Source organism: Cetorhinus maximus, chromosome 24 (assembly GCF_964194155.1).
Source record: "Cetorhinus maximus chromosome 24, sCetMax3.hap1.1, whole genome shotgun sequence".
Lineage (NCBI taxonomy): Eukaryota > Metazoa > Chordata > Chondrichthyes > Lamniformes > Cetorhinidae > Cetorhinus > Cetorhinus maximus.
Window position 1 is genome coordinate 15,265,451 of NC_135902.1, and position 14,717 is coordinate 15,280,167.

General features: G+C 41.3%; 1 protein-coding gene and 1 non-coding gene across 5 annotated transcripts in view; one reads left to right on the top strand and one right to left on the bottom strand.

The window, feature by feature from the left end:
* LOC144699655 (myosin phosphatase Rho-interacting protein-like) overlaps window positions 1-3,020 on the top strand; it is a 407,667-nt gene extending 404,647 nt beyond the window's left edge. For all 4 annotated transcript variants that reach the window (XM_078570766.1, XM_078570764.1, XM_078570768.1 and 1 more), the window contains one exon: window positions 1,274-3,020. Coding sequence is in view for 2 of the 4 variants with exons in the window: in XM_078570764.1 (XP_078426890.1) it covers window positions 1,274-1,345 (72 nt within the window). In the remaining 2 variants the exon portion in view is untranslated. The remainder of the gene's footprint in view (window positions 1-1,273) is intronic.
* Window positions 3,021-12,642: 9,622 nt separating this feature from the next.
* LOC144667655 (U5 spliceosomal RNA) lies at window positions 12,643-12,755 on the bottom strand. Its single transcript, XR_013573352.1, has one exon. It is a non-coding gene; the product is annotated as a U5 spliceosomal RNA (small nuclear RNA).
* Window positions 12,756-14,717: the final 1,962 nt, after the last annotated feature.

Below are 14,717 nucleotides of genomic sequence, written 5' to 3' on the forward strand. Positions count from 1 at the left end.
CATGTTAAGACGTGGGCAGTAGAGTTTTGGATGACCTCAAGTTTATGGAGGGTAGAATGCGGGAGACCAGCCAGGAGTGTGTTAGAAAAGTTGAGTCTGATGGTAATGAAAACAGGAATAAGGGTTTCAGCAGCAGATCAGCTGAGATAGGGACAAAGTCGAGCAATGGGAGATCTTGGTGATGGCGTGAATATGAGTTCAGAAGTCCATCTCAGGGTCAAACATGACACAAAAGTTGAAAAGAGACTGGGTTAATTCTGACTGTTGCTAGGAAGAGGACTAGAGTCAGCAGCTCAGGAATGGAGTTTGGAGCTGGGCCCAAAAACATCGAGAAGACCAAAGTAATTGTTTAATTGGAAACAAATTTCTGCTCATCCAATCCTGCACATCAGAGGAGCAGTCTGATAATTTAATGACAGGACCTTGTATTTGTATACAAAATGGGACACTACCAACTAAAATCCTGTTGTTTATTTTGTTGCAATTGTGTGGTGCCTACTTTAATTGCAGCTTTTATTGTCTTTGTCCTTGCTGTGCCTGAATATATGCATGTATGGTACTGTTGCTGACTGTTCACTGAATGCTCAGTTGATCATTTAATGTGCAAAATAATCTTGCTGCATTGTCTGTGTAAGGTGAGTTAGATGGTATGCAACAATTTTTCTGAAGATGTACATCAATAAACCAAGATGAAAATGTTATTTTTCTACAATATTTAATGGCTGCAGTAGGTCGAATAGATATTTGTTGCTTGTGAAATTCAACCATTGTGTTACCAATTGTTAGTCACCTTGTTAGCCTATATAATTAATAATTCAGGTGAATTGACTTCTGGAACTTCAGGCACATTTTTGTTAAAATTACAAGAAACATACATTTTACTGCAAACATATTAGATTTATTATAGTCATCCATCACCAACTTGCTTTTATACCATTGATGCAAATATTTCACATCTTTGAATTGATCAAAACAGGCGTCCAGACTATAATTAGAAACAATGGGAGTTGAGCGAATTGGTTAATAAAGATGCATACTGTAGTTAGAAACTTTAGTACTGGCAAGAACAAATACAGCTGCAAAGAATCTTTAGCATTTTATAGAAAATTACTGATTAAACCTTAAACTTTTGATTTTTGTCCACCTCAAATCCCCTTGTTAGGCAAGTGTAATGGAACACTGGTAAGAGTGAAAATATTGATTCTTCCAGTTTTATGTCTTGGTCTGATTGTGTGCTGCACTGATGGTCATTTTTCCTGCCTTCCTTTCACAGAGCCTCAAAGAAGGACTTACTGTTCAACAGAGGTTTCACCTATTTGAAAATAAGGAGACAAAAGAATTTTAAGAGCTTCTTTGCATGTATGAGACAAGTATCGTGCCCCTGCAGAAAATCGCAGCTCAAAGATGACCTCTTGATGTGAGCTTTGGGGTTGCTGCAGCTGTGATAAACAAGCTGTATTTAAAAAAAACACACACACACATCCCCCACACACCTAATTTCCCTTAGATTATTATTGTAAAGTTCTAGCATTTACTTTAAGCTCCATGCACTGCAGATGCTGCGATTAGTTTTATTGCAATCTCTAACTGTAAATACTACATAGGGATTAGCTTCTTTGTTTTGATGTTTGGGGTTTCTGTTGTCCCTCAAAGTCTGTAAAGCTGATTTATATACACTGCTGTATAAGCTACTGTGTAAACAAGTGGGGAATCCTTTTTAGAAAAAAAGTATGAAAGACACTACTTGTATATAACCACAAGAGAGGGATGCTTGCGTATTTTCCATTTTGTTTATTGGACTGGAAGTTGAAGCTTGATCTGGATGTTGAACATTGGAGAAGGTACAAGTTAGAAACAGTGTCCCATTTTACCAGTCTTCAAAATACCCTCTCTTTCCCCCATCCCTTTCCACACAAAGCAAATCTCATTAAAATTCTCTCAACCTTCCATAATAATTCGGTTTTGCGTTTTTTTTGTAAGCCCATTAACAAGGGCTGTAACTAAACTTTGGAACTTTTAAAACTTTTTTTAGATAAGATTGGCAGTGGTTTTGAAGCTTTATTCATTTTGATACTGTTCATGCCGTTTCTACAGCTGCTAGTGAGGAACATATATCTGTACTAAAGTGACTCTGTGGACTGAATTTTAAAGGAACTACCAGAATATGACAAGTATAAACAACTTGTACTGTTAATCTTTCATTGACACTAACCTATATTCAGATTTTGAACCAAAAGCCTAACTAATCTATCTTTTGGTGAGCACTTGTTATTCCTTGTTGTTCTGGCACTGTTGATTTTTATGCACAGGAACGAGTACACCAGGACCTATATTGCATTTTGTGTATTAATCAAAAGACTTTTTGTAAAGTTAAAGTGAAGTAATGGCATTGAAAAACAACTGAGTGACCACCGGATGACAGTGGGCAGGTGAAAACAAGATTGTAACCTGACTATTTGTGCTGTTACAAGTTAATGTTGTAGGAAAAACACAAAAGAAAAGGACCTCTTCAAGTTCACCTTTTAACAGCAGCCAATGCTTCAAAGAAGAATCCTCTGCAGATAAAATGCAAATAACTGTGCTGATTTACATGGTACTAATGGCATGTTGTTTGAGTAAATGTGCTTACGCTGCCTTGAAAACGACAAGCCGGAATGATGTGAAGGAGTGTGTTTGTGTCGTTTTGATTGATAGTTTCATATTCCAGTCTCGCTAGCCCACCAAAGGGATACTGTTTCTCAGAAAATAAAAAAAAATCAATAAACTGTAGGATCTGGAAATGTTGGTACTTTTCTTTTCCCCTTTATGTGCAGAAAGGGTGTCATCTTGCTGTATGGGAGAGAGGGGGGATATTGGTAGCTTTGTTGCTTCTGCCAGTGGCAGGCCCCTGTATTTATTTAAATGTGCTGAATTTGCTCCCCTTCCCAGTAATAAAACTGCTGTCTGTGATTGTAAATACACAGTAAATACCACACCACCTAACTTTGCATATGTTAGCAATAAAATATTTTTGCACCAGGTCTAAATGTTGTTTGTGAGCATTCATCTGCATTGAAAAATGTCTAGAATACAGAACAGCTCTGAACGAAAGTTGGAAGGATTTCATTATCCATTTAACAAAATTTAGTGTCATGTTGGGACTGTGCATTGTTCTTTTACCTCTTAGATCCAAATTTGAATGTATCATTGCTACACCTATTACACTGGAAGGTGTGGGAGAAGGAATCGTACCTGCTGCCCACATTTTCCTCCAATAACGTGTCTTTTGGCATTAATTTGCTATCTGTCAGCCCTGAAATATTGTTGGAACAGGAATTAGAATATGTTCAAAAAAGGTCAAAAAGAGATTCAGCAAACCTCCTCCCAGATGGGTTTCCTTTCTCGATGGGAACAGTTGAAAAATCAGTGCAGCGTTATCACCTGTTTCTGATTTGCACTACTGTTAAGCTTAGGTCCCTGCTGAGAGCACAGAATCACAAACGTAACCCTAATGGAGTTACTTTTATGATATCTTCGTAGGCCTTTTTGTGTAAACTGCTACTGATTATGACGTTTGACAGAAGGTCAAATCCGTATGCATTTTTTGGCCAGTACATTGCAAGTCCAACAAGAAAGGTCTCTGTTCTGGATTAGGAAACAAAGCCGAGCAGGTGGAAGAAATGACAGAGTGGGAGAGCATTTTGGTGGTAGTGATCATAATTCAGTTTGTCCTTTACCATAATTATGTTAAAACTAAGATAAAACAGGAGTTAATGTTCCAAATTGGGGCAAGGCCAATTTTACTAAGCTGAGGAGTGATTTGGCAAAAGTGGGTTGGAAACAGCTACTTGAAGGTAAGGTAGTGTCAGAGCAGTGGGAGACATTCAATGGGGATATTCAAGGGGTTTAGAGTAAACATGCTCCCACAAAGAAGAAGGGTGGGATGGCCAAATCTAGAGCCCCCTGGATGTCAAGGAGCTTACAGGGTGAGATAAGCAGAAAAGCAAAGCTTGTGTCAGACATCGAGAACTCAATACTACAGAAAGCCAAGAGGAATATAGAAAGTGGAGGGGTGAAACTAAAAAGGAAATTAGGAAAACAAAGGGCATGAAAGAATATTGGCAAGGAAAATCAAGGACAACCCAAAGATGTTTTATCAACACATTAGAAGTAAGAGATAACTAAGGAAAGACTGGAGCCCATGAAAGATCAAAAAGGTGAACTGTGTGGAGATGGAGGATGTGGGTAATGTTCTTAATAAATACTTTGCATCTGTCTTCACAATGCAGACATTGTGGTTAAGGAAGAGGAGTGTATAGTATTGGATGTGATAAACATGGGAGAGAGGAAGTACAAAGGGGATGAGCATCCTTGAAAGTGGATAAATCACCAGGGCCAGATGAAATGTACTTCATGCTATTAAGAGAAGCCAGGGAGGAAATTGCAGAGGGGCTGACCATCATTTTCCAATCCTCACTGGATTCAGGTGAGGTGCTGGAGGCTTAGAGATCTGCTAAGCACCCATGTTTAAGGGAGCGAGGACTGGACCGAATAATTATAGGCCAGTCAGCCTGACCTGGGTAGTGGGCAAAGTATTGGAATCACTCCTGAGGGACAGTATAAACTGTCACTTGGAAAGGCATGGATTTGTTAAGGGGAGGTTGTGCCTGGCTAATTTAAATTTTTTGAAGAGGTAATGAGAGGGATTGATGAGGGTAGTGCAGTTCATGTGCTCTACATGATTTTAGCAAGGCTTTTGACAAGGTCCCACATGGCAGAGTGGTTAGAAAAATAAAAGCCCATGGGTTCCAGGGGAATGTAGCAAGCTGGACACAAAATTGGATCAATGGCAAGAAACAAAAGGTAATTGTTGATGGATGGTTTTGTGACTGGATCCCAGTGGGGTTCCGCAGGGCTCAGTACTAGGTCCCCTGCTTTTTGCAGTATAAATGATTTGGACGTAAATGTAGGGTGAATGATCAAGAAGTTTGCTGACAACACAAAAATTGATAGTGAGGATTGCTGTAGACTACAGAAAGATATCAATGGATTGGTCAGGTGGGCATAAAAGTGGCAAATGGAATTCAGCCCAGAGAATTGAGGTGATGCATTTGGGGAGGTCAAACAAGGCAAAGGATTACACAATTAATGGGAGGATACTGAGAGGCGCAGACGAAGTGAGTGTTAAGAAGGCATATGGAATCCTTTCATTTTTTAGCTGAGGCATATATAAGAGCAGGGAGGTTATGCTGGAACTATATATAAAACATTAGCTAGGCCACAACTTGAGGACTGAGTGTACCTCTGGTCACCTCATTATAGAAAGGATATAATTGCATTAGAGAGGGTACAGAAGAGATTTACAAGGACGTTGCCAGGACTGGAAAATTGCAGCTATGAAGAAAGATTAAATAAGCTGCGGTTGTTCTCCTTGGAACAGAGGAGGCTGAGGAGAGATTTGATTTAAGATGTATAAAATTTGAGTATTGCTGAAAAAAGAGACGTCTAAGCTTTTCGTCTTGCACTCATCAGGACACTCGCAAGACTATGCTTGGCAGTTAACTCAGTCACTGTCAGTGGTACATTCTCCATGGCAATGCCACTTACCAACCAATCAGCACTCTCTTCACATACAGTATCAATTGTTGTTTGCCCCCCTTATATTGGTATTCTTGCGAGTGTCCTGATGAGTACAAGACAAAAAGCTTAGACATGTCTCTTTTTTCAGCAACACTCAAATTCTGTACTACCAAATGACTATATGTACAAAATTGTGAGGGGCTGGATGGGAAGGGCCTATTTACTTTAGCAGAGAGGTCAGTGACAGGGATGCATAGATTTAAAGTGATTGGTAGAAAGATTAGAGGGGAGATGAGGAAAATTATTTTCACCCAGAGAGTTGAGGAGGGCCTGGAACTCATTGCCTGAGAGGGTAGTAGAGGCAGAAACCCTCAACTCATTTAAAAGGTGCCTGAATATGCACCTCAAGTGCAGTAGCCTGCAGTGCTGCAAACCAAATGCTGGAATGTGGGACGGGCTGGGTGGCTCGTTTTTCAGCTTGCGCAAACATGATGGGCCAGGCGGCTTCTTTCTGTGCCATAAACTTTGTATGACTATGAATGTGGTTGACTCTTAACCATCATCTGAAATGGCCTAGCAAGCTACTCAGTTGTATTCAAGAAGGCACCGCTGCCTTCTCAAAGGTAATTGGAGATGGACAAGAAATGCTGATCTAACCAATGCCACATCCCATTAATGATTTTTTAAAAAAGCCTTCCCTCATACAAAAGCAAAATACTGCAAATGAAATAAGAACATGAATTGCTATAGAAGTATTTGGCAGACCTGGCAGCATCTATGGAGAGAGAAAAAGTTTTCTGTTCAGGTCATTGATCTTTTGTGAGCTCTGATGAAAGAGCCTCCTGCTGTCAGCCCTAAGCATTAACTTTTGCTTGCTCGATCCTGTGTCCCTTTGTCCTCCTCCCATAAATTAATTTAAAATCATTATCTAAATAAACCTTTCTCAGGCAACTAGCTACACATAAACTTCTTTATGATCACCTCTTGGATGCCGCCTTTCCTGAATGAAAAACACGAGTCATCTCATAATTCAGACACTTTGACACAATGGTTCAGCCTTGTGGCCCTTTACACACAAATATCTCTCCGAAGCACTGCACAGTTCCATCACAACTTCCTCCTGGCTTGTATTCTATTAACTTGGTTATGTACTTTGTAACTCTGTTGGATTTGGTTTCGGCTAGACATGTTGAATCTACTAAGATTTAGGTCTATTTCAACACCATGTATGAATTATGCATGTTACCTGCTCTTCCTTATGCAGTACTTTATATTAATCTGCATTAAATGTTATTTTTTGTCCCACTCACATTTTGTTTGGCTTATTCTAATAGATTTTTGTACTGCCTTCAATTCCACTGCCCCTCCTAGTTTGGTATCATTTACAAATTTAAGCATTGAATTTCAGAATCCCAAGATTTTATGTAAATTAGAAACAGCAGCTGGTGGCTTCTGAACCCATGTCCTCTCCATCACAAAGACCCCCTACTGCCACCTATGTCATCTATTCTTGAAATCCTCACCTGTGCTTTTGTCACCTTCAAGCTCAACTATTGCAATGCTCGCATACTCCATCCTTCAACTCATCCAAATCCCTGCTGGCTGTATTTTATCCCATACCAGCCCTGCTCATCCATCATCCATGTCCTTATGACCTGCATTGGCTCCCAGTCCTACAATGCCTGAAATTTAAACTTATTACTTGTGTTTCTAGCCCACATGGCCTTCCCTCTCCTGACCCTATAATCTTCAGTTCTCCACCCACTGACCAAGCTTGCCTATCTTCACCATTCGTAGCTGTGCCTGGAGATGCTTAAACTCCACACTCTGGAATCCCTTTCCTCCTCTCACATCCACCTCTTTAACAAAGCTATTAATATTATTTGGCTTGCCATCATTTTTTCCAGCAATAAGATTATCCATAGCCTAGTGGTTATTCCTGCACTACAGTACCATTTTGTAACGTTTTAAAGTTTGCTGACTTGTGTGTTTTATGGTTTGATCCAAACCAATATCCCACTAAGATTGTTTATTTATCTATGATCGGCCATCAAAATTAATCCTTATACAATGTATGCCCGTGTTTAAATGCGGGATGACTGCAGAATGTTGCGGTACAGAGGGATCTGGATGACCATTAATCGCCAAAAGAGTTAGCATGCAGATGCAGCAAGTAATTTAGGAAGGCAACTGGAATGTTGCTACCCTTTACTTTCTGTTCATTAACCAATCCTCTATAATTATAATCATTGAAGTTTAGAAGAATGGAAGGTGTTCATACTGAAATATAAGATTATCAGATCTTGACAGGGTAGGTGCTAAGAAGATGCTTCCCCTCATGAGGGAATCTAGAACTAGGGGACACAGTTTCAGAAAAAGAGGTCTCCCCTTTAAGATGAAGGCGAGGAATTCCTTCTTTCAGAGGGCCGTTAATCTTTGGAATTCTCTATCCCAGAGAGCAGCGGAGGCTGGGTCATCGATGTATTCCAGACTATGATAGACAAATTTTTGATCTACAAGGTAATCAAGGGAGGGGGTGGGCAGGAAAGTGGAGTTGAGGTCATGATCAAACAGCCATGATCTTATTGAATGGCGGACCAAGCTTGTGTGGGGGGGGATGGGGCTGGTGGGGGGGGGTGCTGAATGCCTACTACTATTCCTCATGTTCTAATGTTCGCCATTTCCAATATAAGTCAGTGCCCAGTTCCAAAGAAGTGTCATTTTGGATTTGAAACCTTAACTCTGGTTCTCTCTCCCAGATATTGCAAGACCTGCTATGTTTTTCCAGCTATTTCTATTTCTCTGCATTTGCCAAATAATGTCAGTTTTCTTTTCAATGGTTTGAAAAGGTTTTATAACTTTTATAACTCTGCCCATAAAAACATAAGAACTAGGAGCAGAGGTAGACCATACAGCCGGTCGAGCCTGCTCCACCATTCAGTATGGCTATGGCTGATGTTGGGCTTCAACTCCACTTTTCTGTTTGCTCCCTATATCCCTCAATTCCTTGAGAGACAAAAAAATTTTTGCCTATCTCAGCCTTAAACATATTCAATGCTGGAGCATTCATAACCCTCTGGGGAACTCCAAAGGTTAACAACCCTTTGAGTGAAGAAATTTCTCCTCATTTAAGTCCTAAATGATCATCGCCTTAACTTGGGTTTGTGTCGAGTGTTCTAGATTCCTCAGCCAGGGTAGACAACCTTTGTGTGTATCCTGTTGAGCTCCTTCAGTATCTTGTATGTTTTAGTCTTCTAAACTCCAGAGAATATAGACCCACTTTACTTAGTCCCTCATCCTAGGCCAACCCCCTGATCCCAGGGATCAATCTAGAGAACCTTCCCTGTACTGCCTCCAATACAAGCATATCCTTCCTGAAATATGGAGACCAAAACTGAAACATGTTCTTCAGGTGTGGTCCCAACAAAGCGCTTTTCTATTTTTACTACCAAAGTGAATGACCTCGCACTATACTCCAATTGCCACTTTGCTGCCCATTTATTTAACCTGTCTGTATCTCTGCAGCCTCTGTGTTCCCTCACGACTTACATTCCCACCTAGCTTTGTATCATTAGCAAACTTGGATACATTACTCTGTTTCTTTGTCTAAATCATTAATAGAGATTGTAAATAGCAGAGACCCAGCACTGATCTTTGCGGCACTCCACACGTGACAGCCTGCCAACTTGAAAATGCCCCATTTATTGCTACTCTTTACTCTGTTAGCCAATGCTCTATTATGCTCATATATTACCCCCAACTCCATGAGCCCTTATCTTGCAGTTAACCTTTTGTTTGGCACCTTATTGAAATCCAAGTATACCATTTTGACTAGTTCCCCATTGTCTACTGGTTACCCTCAAAAAAACTCTGGTCAAACAATTTCCCTTCTTGTCGATCTGACATCTGATCATGCTATGATTTTCTAAATGCGTTGCTAAGACTTCCTTAATAATAGATTCCAGCACTTTTCCAATGACTGATGACTCATATGGTTCCCTGTTTTCTCTCTCCCTTATTTCTTGAATAGTGGAGTTGCATTTGCTCACTTCCAATCAGCTGGGACTGTTCCAGAATCTAGGAAATTTTGGAAAATCATAACCAGCGCATTCACTATATCTGCAGCTGTCTCTTTGAATCCTAGGCTGTAGACCATCAGATCCTGAAGTATCAAACTGGCACATTGGTTTTGCTTCATGGTTTGTCAGGATCCATCCAACCTTTACTTCCATTTCAGCTGATTTAGGTATCACCAGCAGTTATATACGTTATACGTAAAAGACCTGATGATGTGAATGTAAATTTGCAAATCAAATCCACCACTAGCATTATTGCACAGCATCCAAGGTTCAAGCACCCCACCCCCCCCCCCCCCACCTAGAACTGGAGCAAAGTCCTTGGCTGATACTCCAGTGAAGTACTGAAAGAGTGCTGTGTGGATGGAGGTATAATTCTTAAGGTGAGATGTTAAGTTGTGCCCCTATTCAGGTCGATACTGAGGATCCTAGGGAAGGAGAGCATGTAGTTCGCTCTGTGTTCCGATTAACACCCCTCTCTAAGCTAACACCATTAAACATAGATGGATAATTCTGGTTACTGTTTATGGAATCTACAGACAAAGTAGTTTGCTGTGTTGGCCTATATAACTGCACTTCCAATCAGTTAATTGATTAGAAAGTGCTTTGAGACACTTCTGGCATGCTTTCAATTTTTATTTGCATTTATATAAATTTAAAGACCAAGCAAAAGAGTTTGAGGCTTCTGTCTCAACAGGGTTGTCAATCTCAGTGCTACGTGTGCCTGACCTTCGCAAACTGTGGCTTGCTTCAACCTGCTCTTCTTGGACTGGTTTCCCTGCATCTTTCTTCAGAAATAATGGTTCTAATGTGCTGGTATGTTCTGGAGGTTCTCTTGCTCTCCCTCAGAGGGTGAGAGAGCACCATTTAAGGTTATGGATGCCTGGGGCATTCATAGCATTAGTAAATATCACAATTTAAAATTATAGGGACTATATAGTTTTAATTGTGTTTGCTGGTGCTGAGAGTGCTTAACCGTCAGGCTCAGATAGCTGCATTTTTTTGTTCTCCAGCAACAGGAAGTCAAGAATAATACTTTCAAATTTCAATTTTTAAAAAATTCTTTCATGGGTTGTGGATGTTGCTTGCTAGGTCAGCATTTATTGCCCACCCTTAATTACCCTTGAGACAGCAGTAAGCCATGTTCTTGAACCACTGCAGTCCATGTTTTCTTTTATTCATGGGATTTTGGCACCACTAGCTAGGCCAGCATTTATTGCCCAATCTTAATTGCCCTTGAGAAGGTAGTGATGAGCTGCCTTCTTGAACCACTGCAGTCCATGTGATGTAGGTGTTAGGGAGGGAGTTCCAGGATTTTGACCCAGCACAGTGAAAGAATGGTGTGTGAGTTGGAGGGGAACTTGCAGGCGGTAGTGTTCCCATGCACCTGCTACTCTTGTCCTTCAAGATGGTAGAGGTCGTGGGTTTGGAAGGTGTTGTCAAAGGACCCTTGTTGAGGTGCTGCAGCTCATCTTGTAGATGGTACGTAATACTGCCACTGTACGTCGGTGGTGGAGGGAGTGAATGTTGGAGGTGGTGGATGGACTGCCAATCAATCAGGCAGCTTTGTCCTGGATGGTGTCGAGCTTCTTCAGTGTTGTTGGAGCTGCACCCATCCAGGTAGGAGAGTATTCCATCACACTCCTGACTTTGCCTTGTAGATGGTGGACAGAGTTTAGAGAGTCAGGAGGTGAGTTGCTCGCTGCAGAATTCCCAGCCTTTGACTGCTCTTGTAGCCACAGTCTGGCTGGTCCAGTTCGGTTTCTGGTTAATGGCAACCTCCAAGATGTTGATAGTGGGGAATTCAGTGATGCTAATGCTGTTGAACATCAAAGATGTCATTGTGAAAAGGGAAAGGAATACAATGAAAGAAGGGGAAAAGAGAAGAGAACAACACATTAATTTCACTGGACTGTTTTATTGCAGACAAAACATGATGCTTTGAACTGACCTTCCCTCCTAGAATTTGCCTGGTGTTTAATGAGTTTTAACTGTGATCTTTGACCTAGGCCCAACCCCTAATTTTAAATTGATGAGCTTAGCTAGGAAAGCCCACATTGGGGATTGAGGACGTAATCTTTTACCTCAACGAGAGAGAATCTAACCATCGCTCCTTGACATTCAATGGCATTACCATCACTGAATCCCCCACTATCAGCATCCTGGGGGTTACCATTGACCAGAAACTGAACTGGACCAGCCATATAAATACTGTGGCTACAAGTGCAGGTCAGAAGTTAGCAATCCTGTGACGAGTAACTCACCTCCTGACTCCCCAAATCTGTCCCCCACCTACAAGTCACAATTCAGGAGTGTGATGGAATACTCCCCACTTGCCTGGATGAGTGCAGCTCTCATAACACTCGAGAAACCACCATCCAGGGCAAAGCAGCCAGCATCCACAAAGCACTACATCCACAAACATTCACTCCCTCCACCATCGACACACAGTAGCAGTAATGTGCACCATCTACAAGATGCACTGCAGGGATTCACCAAGGCACCTTCGACAGCACCTTCCAAACCCACGACCACTACCATCTAGAAGGACAAGGACAGCAGATAGGTGGGAACACCACCACCTGGAAGTTCCCCTCCAAGTCACTCACCATCCTGACTTGGAAATATATCGCTGTTCCTTCACTGTCGCTAGGTCAAAATCCTGGAACACTCTTTGAAACAGCACTGTGGGTATATAAATGCCACGTGGACTGGAGCGGTTCAAGAAGGCAGCTCATCACCACCTTCTCAAGGCCAAGTAGGGATGGGCAATAAGAGCTGGCCCAGCTTTCTGTGAATGAATAAAGAAAAAAATGTGGCTAGCAACATGAAATGCTCTTGTTAACCAGTTTGAGTTTCTGGAACGATGTACTGATAGATGAAGCAGTGGGAGTGACAGATGAAAATTGAAGGGAGAGGAAACATTAAATGCAGACATGTAGCTGAGTAGTCCAGCTCTTAGCATCCTGGTTGCTGAAAATATGATGATTTGAGAAGAGTTTTTTAAACCCCACAAAAGCAGGGCAACAGAAAATTAATTCAAACTCTGAATGCGCCTCTCCATGGAAATCTTTAGTAAAAGGCAAAAGATTTATACGATCTGAAGAGAAACCAGAGCATATTTGCCCTCTGTGCTGTTCCATGCCATTGCAGCATACTTGTACAGAGGTGTAGTTATTAAAGCCATTGTTGACCGTTACTTCCCTACCTGTGTCAGTGTTTTGCTGTACAATTGCTTCACGTGTCCTTGTAGTAGATGACACTACGCAGCATCTGCTTACCTGTTGTCCCAGACTCTGACATCTCCTCATAGCCATTGGCCGTTAGACCTACCAGGGCCTGCAGAAATGGTCGCTGATATTATTGGCTGATGATTGCCCTCGTAACCCTTTTAAATAGTACCACATGAATTATGCAAGTGTGATAGGGATGCTTCCAAAAGAAACCCAATATAACAGGCATTCAAATACCTTGAATAATCTAGCACCTGTACTGTAATAATTTTTAAAATCCCAAGGGACTTCACAGAAGCATTATCAGACAAAATTTGACATTGGATGTTAGGGCAGGTGACCGAAGGCTTGGTCAGGGTGTTAGGTTTTAAAGAGTGTTTCAAAGGAGAATAGTGGAGCAGTTTAGGGGAGGGAATTCCAAAGTTTAAGACCTACACAGCTGAAGGCAGATTCGCCAATGTGGAGGGGATTCACAAGAGGACAGAATTTCAGAATAATAGAGTTTGCAGGTTGTAGGGCTGCAGGAGGTTACACACATAGGAAGGGGTGCTTTGAAAACACACACAAATTTTAAATTTGAAGTTACTGGACCAGGAGCCTTTGTGTGGGTCAGCAAACATGGGGGTTTTGGGTGAGCGGGCTTGTTGTGAATAATGATAGGGGTAGCAGAGCTTTAGATGAGCTGACATTTATTGATGGTGGAAAATATGGAGTATCGGAATGGTCAAGCTTGGAGGGGAAATAACAAAAGTATGGATAATTGTTTCGGCAACAGATGGGTTGAAGTGGGGGTTGAACTTGTAAGTTTTCTTTGACAATAGGAGCCTCCAGCAGCACCAAAACAAAATAATACTACCCCTCTGCAGATGCAAAAGTGCTGGAGATGACAGAAAGATACAGAGCCCTAATGAGTGTTGAAACTCCTTAGCATTCCTTTGCAGATTCTCCTCATGGATATGACAGCACTGAGGATTCTCTTTAGCAAGGCATAGGTGCCAGGCAAGGGAGCTGGTGTCAAATAATAAATTAATAACTGGCACGAAAACTCACAACAGTCTAGCAAGAATGAAAGAGAGAAAAGTAACAAATAGGACCAAAAACAGCCTGAGACACTTAAGGTCCTCATGCCTGGAAGCACCATTCCAAGATTTCATTTTGGATTTTCTGAGCATTCTCAGGGGTTAGCATTCAGCAATCTTGCCAGTTGCAAAATGGAGAACCATTCTTTTTTGAATATGCCAACAAGGCTCGCATCTGCTTTAAAATGGAGATCCAGTGCACCAATTTTACCCCAACAAACAAATACAAGATGGGAAAGTGAACCCAGCAGCCTGTAACAACAAAAACCCAGTGCCAACTAGCTTTGGAACACCTGGATTGAAAGTGAATTGGATTGTTCTTGTTTTTTTATAATACAAGCAACAAATTAAGAAGCTTGCAGTGAAAACTCTAATTCTGTATTTTTCACATAAAACAAACCAGTTTGTTATAAAAATAAAAACAAAAAACTGCGGATGCTGGAAATCCAAAACAGAAACAGAAATACCTGGAAAAACTCAGCAGGTCTGGCAGCATCGGCGGAGAAGAACAAAGTTGATATTTCGAGTCCTCATGACCCTTCAACAGAACAGAACAGTAGTTCTGTTGAAGGGTCATGAGGACTCGAAACGTCAGCTTTGTTCTTCTACGCCGATGCTGCCAGACCTGCTGAGTGAAACCAGTTTGTTAGTTTGTAGTTGTGCCTCGTCTTCACAGAGTCTTCTGTAAAAAGATAACAGTCATAGCAGGATGTGCAATATTTAAGTAGCTGATACAGCAAGTGTCAATTTTATAATTACAGGCCATGTTA